The sequence below is a fragment of the Crocodylus siamensis genome, chromosome 8 (assembly GCF_052110815.1).
Source record: "Crocodylus siamensis isolate JL-2025a chromosome 8, ASM5211081v1, whole genome shotgun sequence".
In the NCBI taxonomy this organism is placed as follows: domain Eukaryota; kingdom Metazoa; phylum Chordata; order Crocodylia; family Crocodylidae; genus Crocodylus; species Crocodylus siamensis.
In genome coordinates this window covers 67705977-67733842 of record NC_143402.1, presented here as the reverse complement: position 1 = coordinate 67733842, position 27866 = coordinate 67705977, and the positions used below count along the sequence as shown (strand labels likewise).

Here is a 27866-nt window from a genome sequence, read left to right as displayed (position 1 = left end):
CTGAAATAATTTTTTAGCACCCTCCTCCCTCTTGCCTTTAGTCTCACAAGTGTCTTCTGCGTCCTTTACATTGCATCTCTTCCATCAGCTCTCTCTTTTCATGTATTGCTTTTCTTCTCCTTCCAGCTGTTCCCCCATTATAGTCACTCCCCCAGCTGGCCTCACAATGTCACTCCAAGTGATCACATCACAGTCAGCAGCACTGTCTCCCTTCTAGCACCACTACTCATGCCCCGCTTTCCCTTCAAGACCTCCACTCATTCACCCAGTAAACAGGCCCTGAATAACTCCCCCCCCCACCATCTCTGGATCCCTGATTTATATATCAACACCCAGCCCTAGCAATGACACACATGCGCTGGGTGCTTCAGCTATATCTTTCCCCACCCTACCACAAATTTTGCAGAACAAGGTTGGGCCTAGAGTAGCAAGCAAGGCCATGGGCGGGACATCCACCGGCATTCACCTGGAAAGGCCACTGGGATCTCCCAGCCCGACAGCAGCCAGGAGTCAGCTTAGGCTGCCCATTTTGTCCTAGTGCTTCAGCAGACAGCACGCGGTGTCAAGGTTCATTTCCCCCCGAGCAGTGCCAGTCCCGCGTGAGGCTTCGGGACATGGGCCCGCCCGCGGAGCTGCAGATGGACCGGCCCCTTTCTGGGGCAGCGCGCAAGGTGATCGCCGCTTGCCACAGGAGGAAAGCGGGGTGGACGGGGGCGTTATAACAGACGCAGCGGTGGGCTCGGCTGCCCGTTTCATGGCGTCTCCGGGCCGTTTGCTGTCTAGCGCGATCCTGCCTCTCGAGAAGTTCACATCAAACCCCCCTGCGGCCTCAGCAGCCGGAGAGATGGGCAGCTAAGCGAAGAGAAGAACCAAGGAGAAAGGCACGCGGGTCCTCGCGGACTCGCTTAGACACGAGGGGGACTCCCGGGGTAGGAGCCGCTTGGGTCTGGGGGAGGGATCACACGATCACCCCGGCGCAGGATCTCCTTCCTCCTCCATCCTGACCGCCTCCACACTCACAGCCCCTGGCACTAGCGAGCTGAGCCTGCCAGGGGGCTCAGAGAAACGCAGGGCACTGGATCCCCTCCCCAGCAGACCCCCCCGAGACCCCTCCCCGCCCTGGGTCTCTGCATCCCCCTCCCGCCCGAGAGATCCACTCCAGCCCTCCGGGCAGACTCGGCCCCGGGCGGCCCCCCCGCTGAGGGCGCGGGGCCCGGGCAGATGCCGCCGCGAGCCCGGGGCCCGCCCGCTGGCGCCCGGCGCGGATCGCGGCCCCCCGGCGCTGCCTCCTCCCCCCGCCGGGGCGGGGCGGGGCGGGGCGGCCCCGCAGGGAGCGGAGCGGGGAGGAAGGAGCCGCTCCGCGCGAGCAGGTAACGCGGCGGGCCGGGGGCGCAGCGCCGAGCACCGCCGGGCCCGGCTCGCCCCCGCTCCGTGCCGAGGCTGGCGGCACCCGCCCGCCTCCCGCGGGGTGCGGAAATGAGGCGAGGGCACGGGCTCCTTCCATTGGTTTTTTCCGTATTTCCAACCAAACCGAGTCAGTGCAGACCCAGAAGCGGGCGGGAAAGCCCCCCGCCCCAGCTGGGGCTTCAGGTGTGCCCAGCTCCTCCGGCGGGCATCCTCGGCCCAGGCCCAGGGGCTTGCGGTTCGGGTGCCCTCCCCGAGGCTTGCTCGCCCTTAGCGGTCGGGCTCCAGGAGCAAGCTAGGGTCTGCTTGGATTTGCACCAAGCCTCTTCCCCCTCTGGCCTCATCACACGGGGCAGAGGGCCCCCTTTGCCAGGCAGCTGGCAAGAAGCAGTGCGATTCCCCCTTCTGCCCTCGGAGGGGGGTGGGCTTTCAGTCAGGACACGCGGGGTCTCTTGCCCTTCCCCATTTGTTCCTTGATGAGACGATTGCTTTCCCCTTCCAAGTGTCTCAGGTGCCAGGAAGGAAGGACAGTCCCAAGGGCATGACTCACGGTCCCCCACCAGCTCCAGCCAGTCCCACCTCTTCCAGGGCATCAGTTTCCAAAACAGGAAGAAACAAGGGACCGCACAATAGGGCTCTCCAGTCCATCCTCCGCCAGACCCTACTCTTCTATTCAGACCCAGGCTTCAAACAAGCAGTTGCACAGACCGTCTCCTGGGGCAGCCGTCCCACACCAAAAGGGGGGACCTAGGTAGCCAGCGAATTATCTGAGCGTCCTACCTGCAGCTGGGCTCTCCCTCCCACAGCAGCAATCCACCTTTCTTGGTCAGCACCTCCGCAGGTCTAGCAGGGTGGGATTGATGCGGCTCACGCAGGCCCCCAGGAATCCCCACCTCCTGGCCAGAGGAGAATTGAGCTTTGTGCCCAGTCAGGTGCGTGGGCAAGTGATTAACAATTCACATCAGTAGTTTACCAGGACAAAGGCAGCTATATGGAATTCACTCCATTTTACAGATGATGAAACGGAGGCAGAGAGCGAGACCACACAGTTAGGAGGGTCTCAAATCCTGATGCCCAGTCTGGAGCAACAGTCATTAGGTCCTGCTTCCTCCAACCTATGAAAAATCAAGTGGCAGTGGCACATTCACGATCCCATTGATGTCTGTGGCAAAACCTGCATAGACGTTCATGGGAGCAGAGTCAGGCCCTAGCACATAACGAGCAATATTTTAATCAGCTGGTTAATGAAAGGCATGAGCACATTAGTGCTGCATCCTGCTTAACAAGTCTCACCAGCTGGGGTAGCACAAGAACCTTGGTACAGGTCTGTATGTGTTTACCAAGAAATAGATCCCTTGTAGACGGTGCTTATTTGCTCATCTTGCAGGTCTTTATGCAAAGTTCTTTCTGCTGCTGCAGTATTCCTGAGAAGAGTCCACAAACTTTTAAAATGATTCATGCAAGTTGTTTGCTAGTCCTTGGAGGGGGCAGTAATTGGCAACAGGAAAATATAGCAACACTGCATCAGGGAATGGAACGTGCTGCATCAGGAGCCGTGTGTCTCTGGCTCCCTTCCAGTCTTTTGCCTGCTATAAAGAAAGCAAGTAGTTGCATGTTGAATCCCACTCCCCCGATTCTCTTAACAAACAACCCTTCAGTTTTGAACTGTGCATCTTGCAGCCTAGCTAAGAGGGCAGGAAGATTGAGGAGTGGATTAGACAGACGAGAACACTTGCAAAGGGTTTTGCCCAGGTGCTGATGAGTGAGACTGGAGCATGGCAGTGACTGACAGCTGGGCTGATCCCATGGCTGTTTATCAAGAAAACAGTTTGTTGGGACAAGTATCAAAGATGCACAAAAAAAATCACCAACATTGGCAAGAGATTGGCCAGAGACTGAACAACCCTGCTAGTGATCCTATCTCTGAACCACACTAGAAGGACAGGGTATAGCAGCAAGCCTCAAGCAGGATACCATAGCACCCTGGGGGCCTTAAGCTCCTTTCAAGGATACTGCAGGGTGCCACACAATACGAGCACTGTAAGGTGTGCAAACATGATTCACAAAACAAATCCAGAGATTTCAAATGGAATCCATTGTGTTAAAAACTTGCTGAGCTCTTTGCAACAAAGGAATTGCTCCAGAATTTTTCTGCAGTCCAAAAAACAAGTCAAAACCAAGAACTGACATTTTCCAAGGGAGACCTTGAGTCTATCAAAGAGTGCCTCAAATCTGAAAGGGTTGAGGACCATTGGTGTATTCCGTTTTATAGGCACAGGAAGGATTTCAGCCCATTGTCTTTCATGAGCAGTAAGCTTTCCCACCAAGGAGAACGTTTAACGACATGCGCGATGCATGAATAAATCCAGATTCTGCTCTTCCTCTAAGCTGGTGATGTGACAAGGGACTAGTACAGGGAATGAAGAGACATAAAATGAGCCCTACTGGTGCACAGGAAAACATCCCTCTGCCTATTAAAGGGGCTGCTTGCACTTCCCTTTATCAGCTATTAGATACTGGGCTAGCTGTGCCAGGATAATCATTTGTCTGATCCTAAAGTGTTTGTACTAGTAGCTGGCCCATTCCCTGGAGGAGAATTCCAACAAGGTGTTGTACCACAATAGATCTTTCCTGTTGCAGGTTGTATGAGGTACAGCCAGGTGAGCTGGCACTGACATTAACTTGTTCCCATTTACCTTTGTTCAGGCAACAGGCCTGGCAATGAAAAGACTCCCAAGGAGAAGAACCTGGCTTGCGATGAGATGCCGTGGGTGGCAAAAGTGGTTAATAACTAAAGCAGGGGTGCATCTTAATGGGAGAATAAATGCACATCAGTAGCAAGTGAATACGTATGGGAAGCATCATGGGCTTGGCAGTTAGCTAGGTGAAACAAGTAAAGCGCTGGGCTGTGCAATTAGGGGCAGAAACAAATTGGCCTGTAATTTTCCATGCTTGTGCCTGTGAGGCTCTTCATGCTGAAGACAGTCCTGAGCCAGAAAGTTCAGAGCTGTTTGCTCATGCTGAAGGGCCAGGCTATGAACTGAGCAGAAGCATTTGCAGAGAATGAAGCTGTACCAATCATCCTCTCCCCACAGCCTTCCTCTGTTTATAGGCTTTCAGACCATAAGACATCAGGGTAAATACTTGCTGTTTTGCATAGGTGCTACGCTGCTCTGTGTGGCCTCAGCTTGGATCAGGCCTTTTTTATTTGCTACTTTAAATGCTTAGTCATAGGGGAATGACCTCGCCTACATCACACATGCATGCTTATTTATCATCCTATTAGTTTACAGAGTGGATATTTCAGTACCGGCTGGAGGCTTGAAATTATCTCCTTGACACCACTGTGTTTTGGACTTGGAGATATGAAGTCTGATTGGATTATTTCAGGAATGAATTAACAAAATATTGCCCATAAAACTCTCCCTGAGACAGACTCTTAAGACACTGGGCAGCCAACATCAGAGTTAGTAATAGCCACACTGTTGCTTTCCACAGCTAAAAATATGTCACCTAAAAAAACCTCAAAAGCCAAGCTAGATCAGTGTAGATTGCAAGGGGGCTGTGTGGTCCAGCTCCAGAGTCAGGAGACTTATACTTTATTTCTTTGCCCATGGCTCACTGTACGACCCTGGAAAAAGCAATTTAAATTCTCCGTCAAACTTGGTTTCCCCATCTGTAACACAGGGATTATAACAGTCGCCCTCCTTTGAGCAGTGTCTGGGGATTCACAGGTATAAAGGGCTGTTGTGCAGACTGGTTGGGATTCCCGTGCCCTGAATGTCACAGAGCTCAAAGTCTGGCCAGCTGCCACAGGAAAGTATTGGAGTGACCTGGGTGTGGGAAATCTCCCTATTAGGGTTGCCAACCCTCCCAGATTGCCGATTCGGGGAGACTCCTGGCCATTGATCTCCTGGTGAGTACTGAAAGCAATCTGGGAAATTTTTTTCCCCTCCAACATGATGATTAATTTCATTTTCTTAAACTATCCTATTAATCTCTCCCAGAATACCATCAGTCAGAGTTGGCAATCCTACTCCCTACTGTTTCATTCTGCTGGCCCCCAAGAGATGGACCCTGGGAGCTAACCCAGGTTTGCCTTTAAGGCTTAAACAGGAAAGTGAGAAGAACAGGGAGGTGCCTAAAATAGCTGGCAAAGAGGATTTGTATAAAGCTTCCTAGTATAGCTAGCTTGCCCTACTCAGTAGAGCTCTGTATGTTTTCTATTACCTTTGGTGTTTGCATAATTTTGGTTCTCTCCTCTGCAGGAGGATTCTGTGACCTTAGCTCCCACCCGGTAAGGGGACTCTGACTGCCGAGGGTAGAAGGGAAAACAAGGGATGAGAGGGAGCCGGCAAGGGCAATTCATACCTCATAGAGGTGGAGCCACTTCTGTACCTGGCCATGTGCAGAGCCTTGTGAAATAAAAGGGGAAGGCAGCACTTTCCCAAGGAGGCTGGTGCCGGGAGTCTGTAATGGGAGGAAGTGGTTGTGAAACACGCAAGACAAACAGCCGTGGTTGTAGACGGCAGCAGCTCTCCTGAGCCCAGAGTGGAGGCAGCTCTGCTGTGAATAGCCCTGCATCCTACCAGGGGCTGTACAATAGCTGGGCTCTTTTCTTTGACAGGACAGAAGGTAAAAACAGACATGTCCAGAGGGGGAGCAGCGCATGGGACTTCCAAGGCACAGGACCGAGGATGGGCCTGGATCGTTCTGCTGGCCACTGTGCTGGTTCAGGGGCTAACACTGGGCTTCCCCTCTTGTGTTGGGGTCTTTTTCACCGACCTGCAGCATGAGTTCCAAGCCACCAACAGTGAAACATCGTGGTTCCCATCCATCATGACAGCATTGTTACATGCAGGAGGTAAGTAAGATACCAAGCAGCTACTTTCATCTTCTCCTGTTGAAGGCACTGGGCAGGGGGTCATTAACTAATAAGCATGTATTACAGTAGCTCAAGGCTGGGAACCAAATGTCACAGGGGACTGGAAAGGGGATACAGCCCAGGCATGAATCTGGATTCAGGCTGCTTGTGACCAAAAGCTTTTCATTTGGCAGCACCCGTGAAATGAGTCCAGGGTGTCTCTGACCAGGTCCACCACCACAATCAGCCTTTGGTGGTAGTCACAAAGGTTGATTGGGACATGGAGACTGAACTCCTTTCTCAACTGTCTAGATTGTGCTGGAGGCACACTGGCAGGGAGAGAAAGGCTTAAGATGCTGACTCCCTTTCTCACCTGTCTTCTCCGGAACAGCCAAAATGCACTGCCTTTTGCACAACAGTTCCTTGGCTAGTGCATCCGATACTCCTACCCTCAGACTGCCCCATCCCTCTCTGTGCCCATTTAGAGCATGTCTGTCTGCCTATACCACACCATACTCTGCCTTTCATGGTGGTGTACAAGATACTAAGAGGCTTTTGCTGCCTCTAGAGAGACCCCCAAATACAAATCTACTGGATTAAAAGCAGCTGACAAGCAACTGTCAGTTAAATAAGGACAGAAGGTAATGTAGCTCAGTGCCCAGAGATGGAGAAGACCATGTTCAGAGAAGTACTTCCCGCCTGCACAGTATCCCTGGCCAGTGTGGACAGGGAATTTGTTTCTCAGGACTATGCTAGCCAAGCGGTGCCATGCAGTGCGGGCCAGATTCATCTCTGCTGGGAACAGGAGGTGGAAGGAAAATTGCTTTCTGAGGATGAAGGAGTGATTTCCCTGTGCGAGGAGAAATGGGCTCCTCTCTAAGTGATGACTGCTTTAGTTTCTGCTGTTCCATCACACCTCACCAGTACAGCAGCTGGGATGTGCTTACTGGAGGTGCCTTCACAACTAATACCATTCCTCCTGAGGTTGCCCTTGTGGTCTGTGGGGACTCCCGGTGGAACAGAGGTTGTGACCATCTTATGCTAACACCACCTGGCACACTTTCCACTGCTGGGCATCCAGTGCCTTCATGTGTGCCAGGGGAAGCTGGAAGGCACCAGAGATGAATCCAACTTTATTTTAAGAATATGAGTGCTAGCTGGTACTTGACACTGTGGAGCTAGTGCTCTCCATTCTTTAGCCAACTGGCCTGTTGTGGTATTTAAACCATTTAGACATTTAGTGGCTCTTTGGCCTCTACATGCCCCTTGGACCAAGCCATCTGCTTCTTTGGAGCGGCTGCTTCAACAGAGCTCCCAGCCCAGCAGTTTCCTGGGTCCCTGAACTCTGTTCTTCCAGCTGAGGCGCTGACTTTGCCTTGGCACTACAACCAAGTGCCAGAGCATCATTTCTGTGGTTCTTACCAGAAAGAGGTACAATGCTGTGGGCACCTGCCCCTCCAAAACAGTCATCAGGTGGGTGTCTCTGCTGCAGAGATGGCTTGGTCTACAATACTTGCTAGTCAGTGACTTGTGTAACTCCTGGCTCCAGAATTAATTGCCTTCTGAGGGACACTAAAACCCACATTCCCCACCTGTGCCAGGAGCATAGGAATCAGCACATGATCCCTGGATCAGGGGGAGTCTGGCACCACAGCCAAAAGGGAGCTATGAAAGATTAATAAGGTAGCAGTCTCAAGAGGGCACTTTACATGATCAGAGAATTCAGTGGTCACTAACTAAATAATTGTCAGGGCCCCCTCGGGAGATAGAGGAAGAAGTACCAGGAGCTGCCTTTCACCAGTGGGGAAACTGAGACATCAAGAAACTAAGCAACTTGCCTGGTGTCAGTAACAAAGCAGGATTTAGAACACACATGCTACTCCCCTTGCACACCCAGGCCCAGTCTCTTCTCTTGCTCTGGAGCAGGGTGCTATATATTAGGGAGACTTCATAGACATTAAGGCCCAGAGGCAAGGGATTTAGGTACCTAATTCTCTTAAAGTCAATGGGACTTAGACACCTGGATCAGGTTCTTTGCTCTCTCACCTTTAAACCTTCCCAGAGATTTACTTCTGACAGGATATACACAGGAAAAAAGGCAACCATGACAACGATTATTGTTTTGCCGTTTTTGCATATATATAATTGCACTTTAAACCCTTCTCATTGTGCTGCTCACAGGCCTTCACCAAGTGACAACCTTATCTAATCACTGTGACCTGTCCCTGCCTTCCTCTAACTTCAGTCCATTTGTTCTTTTCACAGATAAAAAGAACATGTCTTTTTATCTGTGCCATGAGGTACTAATCAGACTTTTGTCCATTATAATACAATGAAGAGTAGTATACTACCCTATTAATATACACATATGGAACACAGTGAGTGTGTGCACACACTATGACAGACATGTATGCATGTATCTGTATGTACCTATGTAAGCACACTCAATGAGTTACATAGATAAACTGAAACTACTGGTTTATAAAACTACTGGTATATAAGCCTTGCAAATGCTCCCACATGTCATTCTTTCCTCAAAGGCTTCTGGTTGCACTTTGCTAGCAACAAGAGCAAAGCTTAAGTATTTATGAGCTCCTTGGTATTCCAAGAGCACATCAGACTTTATTCAGCATTTAACTGTTTTATGTAGTTGAAGGGTATCCTACAACAACACACAGAATGGCCCTTGGGTGTTTAGTAACACAAGAAAACAGAAAACCACAGAGAAGCTTTGAAAAGTTCAGATCCTCAAAAGGGACTCATTTAGTTATACTCATGGCGGGGATACAAAAGCAAAACATAACTGCTTAATGTTATCTTTGGGTGCAACAGTGCTCCAGAAGAGTCTGGAGTGGGGAGATGGACCTGTAAGAAGAGGTTATAAGAATAGGCAAGGGTAGGGAGATTGACCTGTAAGAAAAAGCTATAAGAATTTCCTACAGTCATGTACTTCTTGGTGTAAGCTCCGTGAGCATCAAACCCTGGGTACACTCAGCTCCTTCTGCATCGGTCTTGGCTAAAAAAAGAAAGGAAAAAAAAAAGGGTTATTACATAACTCAGCCAAGAGGAGGAAAAACAGTTAAGCTGAGTCGTGGCTAAATTATTAAATGATGGGATGAAGCTGAGTAAGGGAATAATGTAGGCTGCGCATTGGGAAAAATTTCCCAACAATAAGCTAGCATAAGGATTGCTTAGTTCCCAGGGGAAAGCAGTGGTGGGAGTCAGGATAAACAAAGGGCTCGGGAAGGATCCATAAGGTGGAGAGTGGATTGAGGAAGGGAATCTCTTTCAGGGCTCTCAGTAGGATTTATCCATCACTAACTTTTAGACGCTGGGATTCAGCAGTAGTTAGAAAAGCCCTCTTTCCAGCAGGGAAAGGTTGTCCCACCCTTTGGACTTCTCTTAGAAAAGCTTCTGCTGTGGGTCTGTGATATTAAAGAATATGAGCAGCTCTGCTACTTCAGTAGGAAGGCTAGAAGGACTCCAGATAGGAGAGGGGGGTGGAGGTCTCCAGTGGCATCACACCATCAAGCAGTGCCAAACCTTTCCTTGGTGGAGCTCCCCCTGGTAGCTGCAGCCCACTAGAGCATCTCTGAAGAGTCCAGACATACTGGTGTTTGCCCCAGCTCTGCAACCAGAACACACAGGTCAGAATAGCAGGCTTTGAGTGCCTTGTCATTCCAGCCCAATGTATGCCCGACTCCCAGGCGACAGCCAGAATGTAGCCCAGCCCTTCAAAAGCTCCCTTTGATTTCATAATATTTATGGGGATGGAAGAAGGAAAAATATCCAGCCAGCTCTAAAACACCCAGCTAAATGGGCTGTGCCTTGCAACACCCTCTCTGCATGTACCCTGTGTTTGTTCTATAAACAGATCACAGTATGAGCTGGCACTAGGGGAAAGGGCCACAGCGTGCTGCCTGGGGCTGAACATCTGAATTGTTCCGTCAGCTCTGTATGTTCCAGGACCAGTGAAAGGTGACACTTTGAAGAAAGAAAAAAAAACCCAGAGTCATGCTTATGCCAAGGTTGCATGAGGAAACCCTCATTCACCAATGGTTATCTCCTGAGTAGGCCAAGGTGGATGGCTGACAGCCATGCGAGACCGAGGTTGCAGCAAGTCCAGAAATATAAGGCAGAAAAAAAAATCACAGGTGGAACTATGTTGAATGTAGAGAGATCCCTGTGAAAGCTCTGCAGAAATACTGAGCCCAGCTCCCAGACTCCACCACCCAGAGCGCGCTGTTTTCCACAGATTGAGGATCTGTGGATCCAGACTCAAATGTTTCAAAATAAGCAGGAGATTCTGGATGCTTGACTCAAGACAGAGAGGTTGGAAGCCTCAATCCATCTCTGGTTAAGCACCCAGTACCAGTGCCTAACTTTTGAAAACTTAGTTCATGGTGTCCAATATGCTGCCCTCCAACCACAGACATATACAGCACCTCCTGCTATCAGTGGAAAAGAGTTTATTAGGGACCACTGTCTTTAGAGACTTTCTTAGGCCAGGCACACTGCTGTCCTGAGCCATCTAAGCAGGTAGCATCCAACAGCATTTAGACAGCCATATTATCACTCTCATTTTCCTAAAGGAAACAACCATTTCCTGACAGCTCAGCACCATAGTTCAGGGTCAAGGGGAGAAGGCCACTAAACTGATCAGGAAGCCATAAAATGGAGAGGGAAAGAACAGCATGGCCGTTATTAAATTGACCATCAGAACAGTAGCAGAAGGGCATGTGATGAGACAGGGCATAACCAGCCAATTCCAAGCCAGATGCGTCTACTCTGCAAATTTATGTCTCAGTGTTCAAGTTGCTAAAATGCGGAGGGACACATTCTTGCTCACAGACTCTGGCACAAAGCAGTAGACATGGTTAGCCAAAACCCATATAAAATTCAGGGAAAAAAGAACCAGGCTTAAGTTATTGTGTTTTTCTCCCTTCCTTGTTATGACACTTAACTCAAGGGGGGAAGGAAGGAGGAGGAAATCAAGCTGTGACCATTTCCAGCAAATGGAGGAAACAAATTGAAGAGGGAACCAATGGAAAAGTTCCACTTTCTAGACAGAGCTTGTCATCATCAGTGGTTTTGCAAAGGTTACTCATGCAAAAGAGAGCTGAGTGAAGTTAATGCTTGCCTTGTAATCGGTTCTTGGGACCTGTTGCTCATAGCTAGTTGTTCCCCATTTAGCAGATTGGTAAATGCACTTCCAGTACTTACTACACAGGTCAGGAGTTCCCAGGTGGCATGAAGCATATTCAGATTGCATCAGTAACAGAAAGTCTCTCTCAGGAACCATCAGCTGGACGAAAGCAGGACAGCTGGTGTAGCATGGGCTCATCACTACTGTACTTTGCATCTTCCATGGCTCCTAGTCCATTTCTGGTACCTACACAAGGCCACCTTCTCCAGAGCCTTCAGCAGGCTGGAGGACCATCCACACGACCTGACAAAACAGCAGTCCCATTTTGGGACAACGTAGGATAAAATGGGAGAGAAGCAAGTTGATGGTCATCTCAGTCAGGGGTGGAGGCAGGGGGCCGTAGTGAGGGGAGTTACAGGAAGAAATTAGACCCGAAGCCTGACAAATCTCAGAACGTGCTCCAAGATCCGCCTTTTTGATAGTCTTTTCACCATGACTGGCAGGATTTAAATATATGCTGACAGAGGCTTTGAAACCTGTCAGTTCAGCTCTGGAAGTGGAATAGGGCTTCTAAGACATCAACAAAGCCTCCAGCAACATATATAACTCAGCAAAACTCTCTAAAAACTGGTAAAGGCAAGGAGCAAAGTATTCCACAAAATTCATAACCAAACAGACAGATCCAAGTTTACCAGTGCACTGAGTCTCTCTAACGCCAGTAGCATTGTGGAAGTTTCTAAGACAGTGGTTCTCAACCAGGGTGCCATAGCATCCTGGGGTGCCTTGAAGTCCTTTTAAGCGTGCCACAACATGCCATGCAATGCTAGCACTGTTGGGTTTGCAAATATGATTCACAAGATAAACCCAGAGATACCAAATAAGAATCTGCAGTGTCAACAACATTCTGACCTGTTAGGGGCTTTCTGAGTGCTTTGCAACAAGACTTGCTCTAGTATTTTGTTTTTTGTAGTCAAAAAACAAACTAAAAACAAAGAGCTAGCATTTTCCTGGGGGGAGCCTTGAGTCTCACAAGGGCTAACTTGAGTCTACGAAGCTTGAGAACCACTGTTCTAAGAGTTCAGTAGATAAGACAAGCATGAGGAAGATCACTTGAGAGATCACATGTTGTCCCTGATCTTGGAAACTCAGCCTGAGTGGATTCCTTCTTCCAAGATGTTGAGTCAAGCAGAACTCTCTCTGCACTGCGTTTTGTCCTCATGTAGCTGTAGGGCTGGAGTCGGTCTATTCACTTCATCAGAATCATCCAGCTTTGCCCCTGTGTAGACAAGAACAGCCTTAGACCCTCAGATTTTACTAATGTTGTCAACTCTTGTAAGTTTAGGACCAAACTAAAAAAAAAAACCACAAAACCAAAAATCCCACCTTACTTTAAGTACATGAAAGCTGAGATTTCAGGGTGGGGCTTTAAGAAAACTGAATCTCAGCTTTCTTCTTCTTTGTTTTTTTTAAGTTTTTAAAGCCCTGAGGGTTGTAGGGAACAGCTTGAGAATGTGAAGCATGCCCAGAAAGCTCAAAAGCTATGAGACATTTTAAAAAGAACTAAATATTTATTCTTTAGAGAGAATTCTCGTGGCTTTGTTTTAACCTCTGGGGCTTGCAGCACTGCTCTAGCAGCCTGCAGTTCCTTCTGTAGGAGGGAAAATCATTTTGGCCACCACTCTACTGAACCTACCAATTACTTTTTCAAAAGCTCTAAACAGGTGAAATCTCTCATGCAGATCAAAATACAAGGCAGCTGCAGCCTGCATGTTAATCAAATTCAGCTGCTTGCTTGACTATTATGGATTTAGTTTCAACCACCACATTGTTTTTAGGATAAAAAATTTGCCACTGGTTATTTTCCCACTCTGATCAGTTGCGGATGTCCATGAGCATTTTGCAGTGGCTTATGCAATGCTAAATTTTAAAAAACCCTCCTCTTCAGAACAAAAGGGAAACTTTTATTTCTGTCCCTCTCCCAATGGACTCCAGGCCTTTGAAACAGAAAAGCCTGTTCCTCCCTCAGCGTTTCAGGGCTGTCCTGCCCTGCCTCAAAGACAAGTGCCCTATAATTAGCAATATCAACATATTAGCAGTTTGCCAGCAGCCTGGCAGCATAAATTTACATTAATAACTAAACAGAGATCCTTCACGTCCATACTTGCTTGGATGTTGTTTTGCTGGATGGAATTTGTTAGCAGAATGCACCAGCAGTGCAAACAGCAAACCCCAATATCCCATTTAAGAGTAATGGCAAATTTGCCTTCTGACATAGGTGAAGCATTAGTTGCTGTGGGCTGCACTGCTGGTGCGTAGGCTAGGTACAGGAATGCTGGGTTCAATCATTAGCTTGGATGACCTCTGGCAAGCAGCTATTCTGAAACTTGTCAAATGCATGGGGATTGGCAGGCATAAAGAGCTGTAACTTGGCATTGTTATTGGATTCCAAGGCAGATGAAGGGGTGGGCAGCTGGACAACTGTACACATCACAGGTTGGATACTGGGGACTGCAGAGGTTCGATTTTGTTCTAACATGGAGCAGAACGAGACCATTGGTCTGTTTCTAAATCATCTTCTTCAAGGGCACTTGTCATCTTTCTCCCATTCTTGCCTTGCTTTGGGCTGGGTCTGTCCTCCTTTCAAAGGGCTCTCATCCCCATGGGAATATTGTCAGTCCCAGTGCTCCTGACACTTCAGATGCTCTGTTGCTTTACTGTAAAAGGCTGAGATCTCAGAACGCTTTTCTATCTCTGCATCTCCAAGTTGAGTCTTGGAGTCAGAGTGCTGGACTCACCCTTAACCATGGCAGTGGAAATTCAGGGCTATGGCATCACCTACTTGAATAGGAGAAACTCAAAGGAGGTGGTCAAGTTTAGGCTTTATCAGCAAAGCACAGATGGGGGCATGCCCCCAAGCATGAGTTCTGGAGCTGACTCTGAATGAAGTGGGGAGGGAGGGAGGAAAAGGAGCTTTTTCTGAAGGTGGGAATCCAAGATCTGGATGGGAAGAATCATGATTCAACCTAGGAATCCTCTGACCAATTGCTATAGTCTTTGAATTAGATCTAAACCCAAGGGGGCAGAATTTGGACCCAACTTCAGGCTCTTCCTGTATTCAAGCTTTGGCAAGGCCCCAATCAGCACTTCTCCCACGTTAATAAACTAACCCTACATGCCAAGAGTGACCAAAGAATCCAGGTCTCTATAGGCCCTGGGGGCTAAAACCAGTGCAGAATCATTTTTCCATCTTGAATTTCTCTCTGGACACTTGTTCATTTGCTTTTCAGGCCCTCTCTGCAGTGTCCTGGTCGAGCGATTTGGCTGCAGGTTCACGGTGATGCTGGGGGGTCTGCTCAGTGGAGTGGGCATGGTGTCCAGCTCTTTCTCCAAGTCCATCAGCCAGCTCTACATAACAGCTGGCTTTATCACAGGTGAGTGCTAAGTTAGGACATGAGGCCTCAGTCACTGCCCTTGTTGGGATTTGGGTGTTGAAAGTGTTGGGGAGCAGTGTAGAAGGAGCAGAGCCCAGGCTGAATGTTCGGGTCTTTCCCTCATCCAGCAAACACGACTGATCAAAATACGCACAAACTGGTAGGATTAATGGGCTGAATAGCCAGCAGCCTCTTGCACTTGCTTATGGCACATACTATTCAGCTAGGCTCAGTGGAAACAGCTTCTCCCACAATTCCCCACAAGGATACACGTCTCTACAAGAGAGAAATGATGAACAAAGATGCTACCATTTTTAGAAGCTGGGTGGTTTTCTGGTTTTGAGGAGAGGGAAGGTCATATAAGGGGGCTGATTTTTCTGACCTTAATTTCTCCGAAACTGCAATGTGGTGCACTGGGAAAAAATCCATGTGGGTCCTATGTGTTCATAGCTCACCCCTCCTTATTCAGAGAAGTCAGAACACACCCTTTTTCAACCAAAATGATATTGAAACTTCCCCCCCTCCAAGTGATTCTCAACCACTTGTGAGGGGGGGTAACATGGGGATGCCTGATGTGGGAGGCGATAGGCTCAGGGTCAGGCTTGTCCCTGCCTGACTGCTCCCCTGCCCCTCTTATCCAGCCCCTCTGCAAGGATACAAGCACTGTACTAAATACATTAGTTTCTGAAATGGGGTGCCACTTAATCCTCCAAAGTTATGGAGGGCTCTCAAGTCTAAAAAGGTTGAGAACCACTGCTCTGAATATTCCTATTATGTGTCCATTAAGGGACTCTCCCTCTTTTTATAGCACAAAGTCATGAATTTCTGCAGTCAGGTCACCCTGGGACTCAGTCTCACTGGATCTGTGCGAGCAAAGTAGGGAGATATAGGTAGACGTACTAGTCTGAAGTCAAGTACAAGATGCGGTAGATTTGTGCCTTATAGACTAACTAAAGTAGGTATCTATACAATACAAGCTTTTGTGGGCTGTAGCTCACTTTATCAGCTGCTGGAGCAAAAGAAGGGTCAAAGCAGATGATCACTGCAACAGCACAGAAAACCCATCAGCAGGAAATATAATTCCATTCTCTAAGTTAGTAAAATGACTTAATGAAGGCACGTCTCTATCACGGGGGTAATTAATTATCCTGGTACCATTTTGTCAAGATCAGGGGTTTTGGGACACATTTCAACTTGGATGAGAGCATCCAGCTCACCTAAAATTGCCTGAATCTCTATGTAAGATGCTGCTTTTTATATCATGTGTTGTGCTGTGCTGTGCTGTGCTGAGCTACTAAAAACTGTTCACTCGTGCACAGTTACAGAATGGTGGCTGAGGTAATTTGTGGGCACAGCTGAGGCTAATGATCCTTCAGGCAGAAAGGTGCTTTGGAAACCTAAAACATTGCTATTGTTTTCTTTCTTTTTTCCAAGGCCTGGGATCATGTTTCAGCTTCCAGGCAGGCGTGACTGTGCTGGGATACTACTTTGTGTGCCGGCAGGCCCTGGCCAATGCCGTAGCATCTACTGGTGTTTCCATTGGCCTCACGCTGTGGCCCTTGATTTCCCAGTACTTGCTGGACAAGATGGGCTGGAGAAACACTTTCCTCATCTTTGGGGGGGTGCTGTTGAACTGTTGCGTCTGTGGAGCCATCATGAGGCCAGTCCAGCTCAAATCTTCTAGCCCTAGACAAGTGCCAAGGGAGACAACAGAGGGGGCACAGCTATCCAATGGGGCTGGTCCTCACCCAGCAGAGCCCCCGCAGCAGGGCAGGTTTGCTACTTGCTGCCGGATGCTACAAAAGTACCTGGCCTTTGACGTCTTTTGCAAAAACAAGGGTTATCAGATTTATACCATTGGTGTGACCTGGATGGTGATGGGCTTTGTGCTGCCTCTGATCTACCTGATTCCTTACGCCACCCAGAATGGGGTGGAGGAGCGCAAGGCTGCCCTCCTCATCTCCATCATTGGCTTCATCAACATTTTCATGCGCCCCATGACTGGGCTGCTCTCAGGACTCAACATCTTTGCTGGGAGGCGCATCTACCTGTTCAGCCTGGCCGTGCTGCTGAACGGCCTCAGCAACCTCATCTGCGTCATCTCAGCGGACTTCAGCGTGCTCGTCCTCTACTGCCTCATCTACGGCGTGTCCATGAGTGGCATTGGAGCACTCGTGTTCCAGGTGCTGATGGATGTGGTGGAGATGGACAGGTTCTCAAGCGCCTTGGGGCTCTTCACCATCCTGGAGAGCATCACCATCCTCATTGGGCCACCACTCATAGGTGAGAAAAGTTCGCTGGCTGGGGAGAGGATTGATAGGGCCCTGAAGCCAAACCTTGGGAGGTGTCAAGTGGAGGGAGGGTGGGAGGAATTATCTGATTTCCCCAGGGTCGTGGGGAGGGAACATCATTAACAGGAGCTTCATCTTCCCTGGTGTCTCTAAGAGGAGGGCTTGCAGTTGGATTCCTTTTAATCACCAGAGGGCAGGGAGAGGTAACCTGACTGGCAGACAGCTTCGATATCCAAGTAGGTGACAGGTTTTTGGATCTTCACTGGCTGGTAGACAGAGACTGAGAAATATTCACAGGGCAGGATCTCTCACCACTTCGCTGACTGCACCAGTCTCTACCTGTCCCTGGAGGCTTCTTAGCATGCAGTCCAGACACAGAACAGTCTGATCACAGAATCACAGAAAACGAGGGTTGAAAGGGACCTCAGGAAGTCATCTAGTCGAACCCCCTGCTCAAAGCAGGACCAGAAATGTAGTAGGTTCTGTGTTGTGCAGGATACCTACAGTAGGAATGTGGTTGCTTAGGCGTTTGGAGCCACTTCTGTCTCTCCCTGTTGTTGGCCCCAAGAATTAATTCTGTTTTCTCTGGGAGGAGGAAAGGAAGCGAGGATTGCCATTTGCCCCATCCCTTCAGCCAGATGCAGTTCACCTTGAACGCCACTAGGTGTCCTGTTAACATCTCTGTTGTTCCTCCATGAAGTAGCACTGCAGTGCAACAGCAAGCAATGCAACAAGTGACTTAAGAGACAGGAAACTGGCACTGAATGTGAATCTCAGGCTAAGGATCTGAGTCCCTGACACAGTAGGAGCTGAATGAGCCCTGATGAGGGCACTGCTAATCCCTAGAGAATGAATTTTGTGTCATTCAGCAGCAACCCCTGCTGCAGTAACAGTGTTTGAGGATGCTCCTATTCTCTATCAGTGCCATTGATGTAAAGGAGCGAGTGGGGATATCACTTGTTATGAACATGTTGAGCCTAGGCCTAGATCCTAGGCTTAATCTCTCAAACAGGTTGCCTGGAAATATCCCAAACACTGGGCAGAGCCAGAGCAACATGGTGCAGGACTGAAGAGACCTTGTGAGCTTGGGAGAGGTGTAAAACATGGCCAGAGATAGAAAAGCAAGAGATGACAGGCCTTGCATCAACATCCACAGATGTGAACCTTTGTTGCTTGGTCTAGCAGGTCACCTCACACTGATCAAATGCTGCCCTGCTACTTCAGAGCCTTCTTAAGGTGCTTTTGTCAAAGGGACTATGCTATAACGGCAAAACACATGCAGTTCCTGCTGTGTAACAGGGGCACAGTCTTCCAGGATAGGCTTGCTGAAACCAGGGCCATTCTAATGTAATGGCCACACTTCCTGCATACACTAACCTGCCAGGGAATCCCAGAAGGAAAGTCATTCATGTGTGTCAAACACTTTGAAATCTTCTGATGGCAGGTGCTAGGGCAGAGCAAAGCGTTGGCACCGTTACCAAATTCTGCAAAAACAGCAGGAATGCATTTCCTGTTGCTCCATTTACACTTGCACTCAAGGAGCCTGGTGTGGACACTAATTTTAAGAGAAAGGGCCATTAATTAACATTCAGTGTTTGGATAATGACTGTTCCTTCAGCTTCCCTCACATATATACACTGTAATGAGCAGAGAGGACACACTGTAAAATCCTTTGAATATTGCCTGTTTCCAGTTAAAACAAAGGTTAGTTATTCACACACATGAACTATCCGCATTTGAATGGGGCTCACCCTAACTAGCCTGTCTTAAAGGCTCTACATCTTTACAGTGCATTAAAAACATGGATTAGTCTTGTTACCTGCAAATCCTGCTCTCCCTGACTATACCCTTTCATGAAGGAGGGTTTCAGTTTAGAAGGAAAACAAGTAGATTTTCAGATTTTGTAGAATCAAAGAGAAGTAGGACTGAAAGGGCCCTCCAGAAGTCATCTAGTCTATCTCTCAGCCTGAGGCAGGTTCATCCCTATCCAAACCATCCCATACAAACTGTAATCTAAGCTCTACATAAAATGACTGTAAACCCTGACGCAACACAGACCTAACACCTAAACCTGCAACAGGTAAAGCAAAACCACAGCAGTCAAGATCCTGCTTCTATGAAATGTCAATATATGCTCAAGAGGTCCCAAGGACAGGGCCAGCCCCCCCAAGGCCATGCTACAAAGGGGCAACCCCTGCCTGCAGTCTGTACCAATCTGACCATGGAGTAACATTCCTTCCTGATCTGAAATACGGTGATCAAGCTGACCCTAAGTGGAAGGGCAAGACCCTCTAGCCAGGAACCTTTGGCTTTTGTCCCAACAGGCGCATTGGCACAGCCCAGTCAAAGTCCCTGGCCTTGGCTGTAGCCAACACCCAGTGTCTCTGAGGAAGGCTTAAAAACACATGTAGCATAATGAAAGGGGGCTGGGGGGGGCAACTGCTAAAGCCCAGAAGCCTGGGAAATCTCTATAGTAGAACATAGACACAGCCACACCTGAATCATCCCCAACCAGTGGCTGTCCAACCTCTTCTTCAACCCCTCCAGTGATGGAGAGTCCACAGCTGCCCCAGCCATCTATCCCATTGCTTCACTGTTCTAGCAGTGAAGAAGTTTTCCCAGATATTGAATCTAAATTTACTTTCTGCAACTTCAAGCCATTGATCTGCATCCTCTTCTCTGCAGCAAGAGAGAAAAGTTGCTTTCCCTCTTCTTTATGGCAGCCTTTCAAGTATTTGAAGCTTGCTGTATTCTCAGATTGGGAATTAGCCTATTCCAATATCTAGTGACTACTAGTGATTTTTAAGGCCCCCTGCTGAGGAAACTAAATGAATAAATTGCAGGAGGCTGAAGTTGTTTGGGAGTTTTCCCTCTTTACTGACTTGGCTTTTTATTGAGCAAACACTCATACAACCACAGAAAGTCAGCCAAGTTATTAAAAAAAATAGCCCAGCATCTGTACTTGGGAAAAGTTAGCCCATGGATGAATGCTTTTAGGCTGTGACCTACTTCAGGCAGAGCTCACTGTTGGGCTGTTTTCGGGGCAGGTTTTTTTTTGTTTTTTTTTTTTTACTAAAACAGCTAATTTAGAGTTTAAAAAAAGACATATTGTCTACATTAGCCCATGCTCCAACTTCTGCTGTAGGCATTTCTTCTTTCCTGTCTGGGGTCATAGTCTCTGCCTAGATAAGTTACCATTACTTCCCTGTCTTACCAGGCTTAGTAGTGTTACTGTGAGCTGTTAAACACCTGCTTTGTTCCACCCCAGTGGCAGCTCCATTTGATGGCAAAGTGACCTCACTGCTGTTTGTCAGATGATCTGGAGTCCTAGGCATTATAGAAGTGTAAGATGCTTTCTTTTACTGTCTGGCTAAGCCCCAGTTCTCTGTTTCAGGTCTCCTGGTGGACCTAACTGGCCAATTCAGTTATGTCTTCTATGCTTCCAGCTTCTTCATGGTGTCAGCTGCACTATTCATGGGGCTCAGTTTCTGTGCTCTGGAGAGAAAGAATAAGCTGAAAGAGGCCCCAAAGGGGACTGCAGACAGTCCCTCCAAATACCAGTACACCGAAGTGCCAAGCAAGCCAGAGGCAGAGGGGCAGGCTGTCATGTATATCACCAGCATCTGAACAAACTGGAACCCAAGGAATCCCAGGGCCCGTGCACACAAGGCAGGTAGGAAACAAGTGCCTGCTTTTCACAGTGATCCATCCTCCTTCTGCTGGGAGCTTCCACTTGCCGGGACTGTCAGCTTCCAGACAGAAGACCCAGAGGAAGGGACTGAACCCTAACACCCCTCGTCAGCCTGCAAGCCAAAGAACAGACAGCACTTTTTTTTTTATGCCTGATGCGAATCACGAGGCAATGACAGAAGTCATTTGGTGACATCATGGTTAATTGAATCTAGTTAGCTTCAAGTGTATGACTTTTTTTTTTAAAGGCCGATTTCTTTTTCAAGTACAACTGTTTTTAAGACCAGAAAAGCTCTGTTAGCACATTGGCCTCTGCACTACCACAGCTTCCTGATACCAGTGACATTTATCAGTCCTGGATGAGTTACACACTAAGTCACCTTGTTTGAACACACCCTCCTGGCAAGGACTAGAAGTGAAAGTTAACCACCTCCCACAGAGGGGCAGGGAGAAACACCTTCATTTCAGGGGAAGAGGTGCTTCTGCCATGTCCCCCATCTCTGAATGCGGAAGTTGTTATACGGGTTGTAGAACTCAGGCAAGTTTCATCTGTCAATCGCATCTAGGCCAAGTGGTTTTTCTTATGAGCTAATGACCAAAAAAATGAGCATTCTTGCATTTCAAGGGCATTTTCAGGGAAACAAAGGTTTCATACCAAACCCCAGGGAAACAGGGCAGACTCAGAGTGCCTGCATTTTATAGCCAGTTAGTTCTCAAGTACTTTCCTCCACACCCTTGCCCAAAAGAGCTGTAGGACAGGATCTGACAGTTCATGGCCAGTGTAAACTTATTAAGACACTAAAAGAAGGACCAGCACTTAGAGATGGCCATTTCCTTCCCTGGCCTTGTCCAGGACCAATTCTTTGAAAAAAGTCCTGGACTTGCCAGACACAGGGCCAATTTCAACACTGATGTAACACTCAGAAGGTCAGAGTCTTCTCTGGTATAAATGGACCCAAGTCAACCCTAGATGCTTGGAGTTAATGACACCCACTTTCTGATGAATAAGCGAGTCCACACTGATGTAATCTAGTGCTGAGGAGACAAAAAGAAGTGGAAAAAGAAGTATGTGGGGAAGAATTTCATGTAACCTCCACTTTATTCCAACCTCCAATTTGTAGCCTTTCCCGCTACACTGCTCTTCTGTTGCTGTAGCATACATGTTACATCAGCTTTAGGCTCCATGGACCAAATTCAGAGGACAGGTAACCTGTGGGTGTGAGTTACTAGCTGGTGAATGGGTGGGTCCACATGAGCACCAAGGAATCTAGAAGATCAGCCTGAAGTCATGCTGAGGCAAGCTTTGACTTAGCCATCTTAGCCTCTTCTTTGGATTTGGCCTGGGATACCAGCCACTGCGCTGCCTCTTACGGGCACTATAGTCCTGATCATAAACTTTGCTTTTATCCCACTTCAGTTCTGATTCAAGGGTAGCAGCCCTCTCAAAAAACACTGGAGCTGGAGATTAGCGTGAGACTCTCCCCACTTTCAAATGGTTTTAAGACTTGCTCTAGCAGTCCCCAGGATAAAAGGTGCTAAACACTTCAATTCTAGCCACAAAACCAAAGCTGCTACTTGAAACCAATGCAATCATGGGGTCCCAGCCTGCCAAACCTAGAAACCAAGGAATTAAACCACTAGAAAGCTGACCCCCCTGTGCTTTCTGAGACTATGATGCTGGGTCATGATGTATTGCTTCCACTGTCAACAAGTGCCTATTTTAACAGTGGTCCAGGATCCCTAGAGCATAACATACTTTACACTTCTAGATCAAACATCTCCTGAAGTAAGGTTATTGCAAGGAGATTTACATGTAGCCCTTTGCTTCCTAGAAGTGATGGCATCTTATCTCTAGCTGCATGTTTTCAGCAACTTCCATAAAGCTAAGATGGTCAATAACTGCAAAGCAACTATTTAGTGTCACTCAGCTGACTGTACACAACAACTGTTTCATACCAAGGAAATGTGCGGATTTTCTTCCTCACTAGAACCGATCAATGAGAAAGGACCAAGTCTCAACCCTGTTCTAGCTTTGATGAATAAAGGAGCTAGGCAACACTGTATTCTTCAAGCGATGTTTGTATTCAATACACTGTTTTACATTTTCAGTTGTTTCTTCCCAGCTGACCTTGTCCTCTGGAGGCGGAAATCACATGATATCAAAGTCTCTCTGTCATGGCCAAAATGGACATGATACAGGCTTAGGCTGGAAGCTATCAAAACTGCCCTGAGCCAGACAGGAAGGAGTCCCAGGAAGCATCTTCCTGTCCTTCAAGAGTCAAGCGATGCAGATAGCACTGGAAAGAAGTGCTGGGTTGGCCTGTAGTAACTGCTCAGCAGGACATAACAGCAAAGAGGTTAAGACAGAAAGTGAACCAGGGTGTCAAGAACCATCTTGCTAGTCCTGTGTTAGCAAACCAGCCCCAGAGGTTGATTTTCATCCTTTTCAGTGGGGGGGGGAGAAGAGTGGAGGGCACCGAGTTAATAGGTGACGCATCACATTCCTGATTAGGAACAGCAGACTGTGCTGCTGGGTTCCAGCCTGCACTCCATCTCTCTTCTCCCGATTAGCAGGAATCACTTCTCTTTAGATTATAACTGATCACTGTAGCTACCCTTTTAGATGCAGCCCTTAACATCCTTCAGCCTGTCACTCCACAGCCCTTCTGCCTCCTGTTGTAACCTAAAGACCTTCTGAGTAGGGTCTCCCCCTGTGTATATATGCTAAGGGGCATGCACACAAGTGGCAAAAACATAATAAAAAGTCCACCTTGCTTGGAGAACAAGCGAACAGGAAGGGTAGGCCACAAGCTCTAAAGACTGAGAACATAAAGAAAAATAAACCCGTAACAAAGGTTCCTTTCATTAACTTAAGGTCATCCAATGGTGCAAGGCAGCCCCACTTAATTACCAAGCCTCTGAAGCATAACCGGTTTTTACTGACTTCCCATAGACAGTCAAACTGAAATCATCTTTAATTATATACAAACACTAGTGCCTCAACCAGATTATAAACTACTGAGCACATAGGCAGAACAAGGAGAACTGGCCAGGAACACACACCCCTCCAAGCCCCCTTTGCTCTGGTTGTTTCTGCAGGTCTCATCAACCTTTGGGCTCCTCTGCACTTTTGCAGTAAGCGTGTCTGTGTACGGCTATGGCATACAAACAGGGAAGTTCAAGCTTAAATATTCAAGGATTCTAATCAAACTTCACATTCGCATTGATAATTAACCAATGGAACCATTGCTGCAGTCCTATAAAAACTGAAGCCAAAAAGGGTGGCATTCAGACACAATCTGTATCATTCCAGCTGTATTTAAGGCACTAATAACTGTAGAATCAAGCCCGTCCCTAGACTGCCATGCTGGAGGCTGGGGTGATGCACACATGCTACAACCTAAAACTCACCAAACTGCAGCTGCAGGGGCTACCCCTGTACATGCCTCCTCCATGATATCATCCTGGTTGTCATCAACTGTCCTGGCAAACACCTGGCAGGGACAGCAGTCGGACTTCGAAAGGCTCTAACAATCCCTAAGATAAACAGCAAGTGTCATATGCCAAAGAGATGAGTTCATGGGATCCATTTCTGTATGCTGTTAAGTGGTCTCTAAAAAAACCATGGCAGTGAGCCAGCCTAAAGGGGACAAATCCACCCACTCTCCCAACAGGTCTTATCAAGAATGTGACCAGTGTTGTCTGTCAACCTCCCACAAATCCTACATTAAAGTTCTCCAGACTCAGAAGCCAGGTGAATGTTGTCTCACCCACCTCCCAGGGGGTAGCAGCCCCACCACAAAAACATCCCCCCACACACCTTCATGTTCAGAGGATGAACGTGAGCAGCCAGGGTGACGCTGTCAACACAGCTAATAGCATATGGGATGCATTAACAGATGCGTCAGGAGCAGGGCTAAGGAAGTGATATTTCCTTTCTACTCAGTGCTGGTGAGAGTCAGCTGGAGTACTGGGTCCAGTTCTGGGTGCCACACTTCAAAAAATATGTGGACAATCTTGGAAGGGCCACAAGAATGATTAAGGGCCTGGTGAACAAACCTTGTGAGGAAAGAGTAAGGGATCTGAGACTGTTCAGCCTGGGGAAGAGAAGACTGAGGGGGGACTTGGTGGCCGTCTATAAGTATGTAAGGGGTGTACATCGGAAGCAGGGGAGAAAAACTGTTCACTAGGGCGCCCCAGGGGAGGACAAGGAGAAATGGCCATAAACTGTTAAAGGATGGTTTCAGGTTGGATATAAGGAAGAACTTCTTTACGGTAAGGGTGACCAGAATGAAACAGACTTCCCAAGGAGGTGATGCAGTGTCCAACCTTGGAAGTCTTCAAGAGGAGACTGAACTGACACCTTGATGAGATCAAGTATTCCTGCCCAGAGCAGGGGGGTTGGACTCAAGGATCTTTTAAGGTCCCTTCCAGCCCTTAATTTCCAATATTCTGATTCTAAATCAACCTGGGCTTATATCAAAGCAAGAGAAAAACCGAAGACAAGCAAAGCTGGGCCCCTCATCCTGAGCTGATACATGATTTTCCCACTTGCTAAGCATTAAATAAAGTGCGTCTCTATAGAACATGTACTAGCAAATCCAGCAAACGCAGGCTCAAGCCACGTGTGCAAGAACAGAAGAGTGATAGTCCCTTTCCTTGTTTTTTCTCTATGCAGAATTACAGACTGAGGGACCAGAAGTTCAGACCTAGTCAACCTCTTCCTTCCCTGCTCCTTCCCCCTGCCACCACCATTCAACCCAACTCCTTCTCATCCTTCTCTCTCCCCATTTCACTTCAGCATCATTTCACCTCCCAAACCCACCTCAGCAGGCTTCCCCCTCCCTCACAGTCTCACACAGGCCCCCGAATTTCCTGCTTCCCTCTGCACACCACTTCTATGTCTAGAAACCTCAGCAAGGACAACAGGTCTCGTTCATACCAAAAAAGATTTCCCAGTAGACTCATACCATCAAGCCCTCCTGGGCAGACACAGCTTGGACCAGCAAAACAGGTGCTTTTGCAACATAGCTGTGACCTGCTCCCCAACTGACATAACCCATGCCAACGAATGCATTTTCTTCTGGTAAGGCTCTGTGCATTAGGGCTTCTGCTGCTACAGAAGCGTCTGACTCAGTCACTAACAACTTGACTGACATCACTGTATCCATGGTGGTATTGGGGGATTACAAACTTGGCAACTGCACGGAGCTCCAAGTTGAACAGAGACCCTTCTTGCATCACAACAGTTTTGGTCTAGTTGCTTAAAAAGCACAAGGGTCCAAAACAGACCTACCGCCCAGGGCACCCCCAGAAAGGTGAACCCCACCACTGATGACACCAGCAAAAGTTTCAGCATAGGTTTGCCCTTAACCTACAAGACTGGGTAGAAGTACCACCGTATCTAACTGGCTACAGCCAGGTCATCTGGCATCATCTGATGTGTAACACAGTACTGTATTTCACTCACTTCATCAATCATTTGTGTCTGGAATGAGTTCCCTGCATCATAGTTTAAGCCTTGCCCACATTCTGGAGCTGCACTCATTTAGCTTAAATGGGTTTAAATATGAACTTTTATTTTAACCGGTTTCAAATTACCCTGTCAATTAAGCTGATGCAACTCTGTATTCAAACCAGGGTTAGCCCATCGTGGCCTCCCATGATTCTTTTATAGCCCAGGCTTCACTCCGCTTTTTCTGTCCTCAGTCACACAAATGGAGGTGCCAGTATTGTTCCCACTTTACAGTCTCTGCCTCATCTCTCCCTTTTAACTCTTGTTCTGACATTTCCCTCCCTCTCCTGCTCCCTAAGCATCTCAGCCCAATGATACATTTAAAAAAACACGCGTCATTCCTCCCTTTCCCACCCACGCACACACTGCCCCTTCCCTGTGAATTTTTGCTTCTCAAATCAGCTTCTCTCATCATTTCCTTAAGTAAATAAAGGGGGAGGTGCTGGGATAAAGACTTCTGTTTTGTCCAGGGTAAGTAAATCTTGTGCTGCCCAGGCCTGCCAAGAGGATGATCAACGTCATGAGTCTGGGAACAAGCTGTTTGTTCTCCTAGTAGCGACTCTATGCAGCAATTACAAACAATTCAGAGAAGTTACGGGACAAGGGACAAATAGCCTGTACTAGGGAAAAACAAAGGCGAGCAGGTAACTAACACAGAAGAGAAATGCTGACCCTTCCAAGAGGGTCATTAAAGACTCCGCCATCTAGAACTGCAACAATTCTTCACGACTTGCCGGGTCGGAAGTGCAAGTACTCATCTACTGACCAGGGAGAGTGGTCCCTTCATTTTTTCAAGCAAAAAAAAAAATAGGCAAAAAACCCTCTCTCTCACAGCCAGGCTCCTGTTCTGGATGAATGTCACCCCAAGCAATCCTCAGGGGTCCAGACTGGGTGTTTTTTGCCTGAGATTTTCAGTCCCACTTTAGGATGAGCTATCAGGCAAAGACACCAACTACACCACGTCTTATTGGCTGGGCAGAATGTGTGCAACACTGACACAGCAGAAACAACAGGTTAGAAAACCCCCTTTAAGCAGCCCATACAACAGTGTTGTTACAACTGGGAGAACCAGAAAAATTCTCCCCTCTCACTCGCTGGCCATTAGCTCATGCCTACAAAAATACAGCCGAGCCGTCCCAGCCCTCATATCAGCTCTTGACAGAAGCGGGAATTATTATTATTCCATTTTACAGACAGAGAAGCCAAGATGAAGAGAGTCACCTCAATGAGGAAAGCAGCCATGCCCAGGCAGGTTTAGCTAGTGAGTACTAGTCACCGAGTACTAGTCGCGCCTGACCTTTCCCTCAGTGCAGACTCAGGGCAACAACTTCCTAAGGTGCAATCTGTGAGCTGAAGTAGGTAAAAGGGCTCTGCTAACACCTGGCCTGGCCCAAATCCAACTCCTCTTCTCAGTGCCCTGAGGGAAGAGCTCCTCCTCCTGGCCCCGCAGCGCTCCCGCCTCCAGGAACAAGGTAGGCCGGCCCAGCCCCGCCCCGCCCCGCCCCGCCCCCACCCGGAGACACAG

At 48.0% G+C, this 27866-nt stretch overlaps 1 protein-coding gene and 1 long non-coding RNA gene across 11 annotated transcripts; one reads left to right on the top strand and one right to left on the bottom strand.

Annotated features, from left to right (window-relative positions):
* Positions 1 to 630: 630 nt before the first annotated feature.
* Positions 631 to 22897, top strand: SLC16A5 (solute carrier family 16 member 5). 7 transcript variants are annotated; one of them, XM_090060266.1, is made up of 6 exons: positions 1118 to 1370; positions 5673 to 5701; positions 6032 to 6268; positions 14702 to 14845; positions 16280 to 17128; positions 20531 to 22897. In XM_090060266.1, exons 3-6 carry the CDS (start codon positions 6052 to 6054, stop codon positions 20761 to 20763), a joined length of 1443 nt encoding a protein of 480 aa, XP_089916392.1. In that variant the 5' UTR covers positions 1118 to 1370; positions 5673 to 5701; positions 6032 to 6051; the 3' UTR covers positions 20764 to 22897. The 7 variants fall into 7 exon arrangements, with proteins under 7 accessions (XP_089916391.1, XP_089916388.1, XP_089916392.1 ...); XM_090060265.1 differs by lacking the exons at positions 1118 to 1370; positions 5673 to 5701 and adding an exon at positions 631 to 929 and having other exon boundaries at positions 6037 to 6268; XM_090060262.1 differs by lacking the exons at positions 1118 to 1370; positions 5673 to 5701 and adding an exon at positions 631 to 929.
* LOC149858945 (uncharacterized) lies at positions 8480 to 27816 on the bottom strand. Of its 4 annotated transcripts, none has more exons than XR_016443850.1 (5): positions 27563 to 27816; positions 24238 to 24363; positions 11492 to 12690; positions 9812 to 9896; positions 8480 to 9284 (listed from the first exon to the last, which is right to left on the bottom strand). It is a non-coding gene; the product is annotated as an uncharacterized LOC149858945 (long non-coding RNA). The 4 variants fall into 4 exon arrangements; XR_016443851.1 differs by lacking the exon at positions 24238 to 24363 and adding an exon at positions 18514 to 18583; XR_016443849.1 differs by lacking the exon at positions 24238 to 24363 and having other exon boundaries at positions 11409 to 12690.
* Between the last annotated feature and the right edge of the window lie 50 nt (positions 27817 to 27866).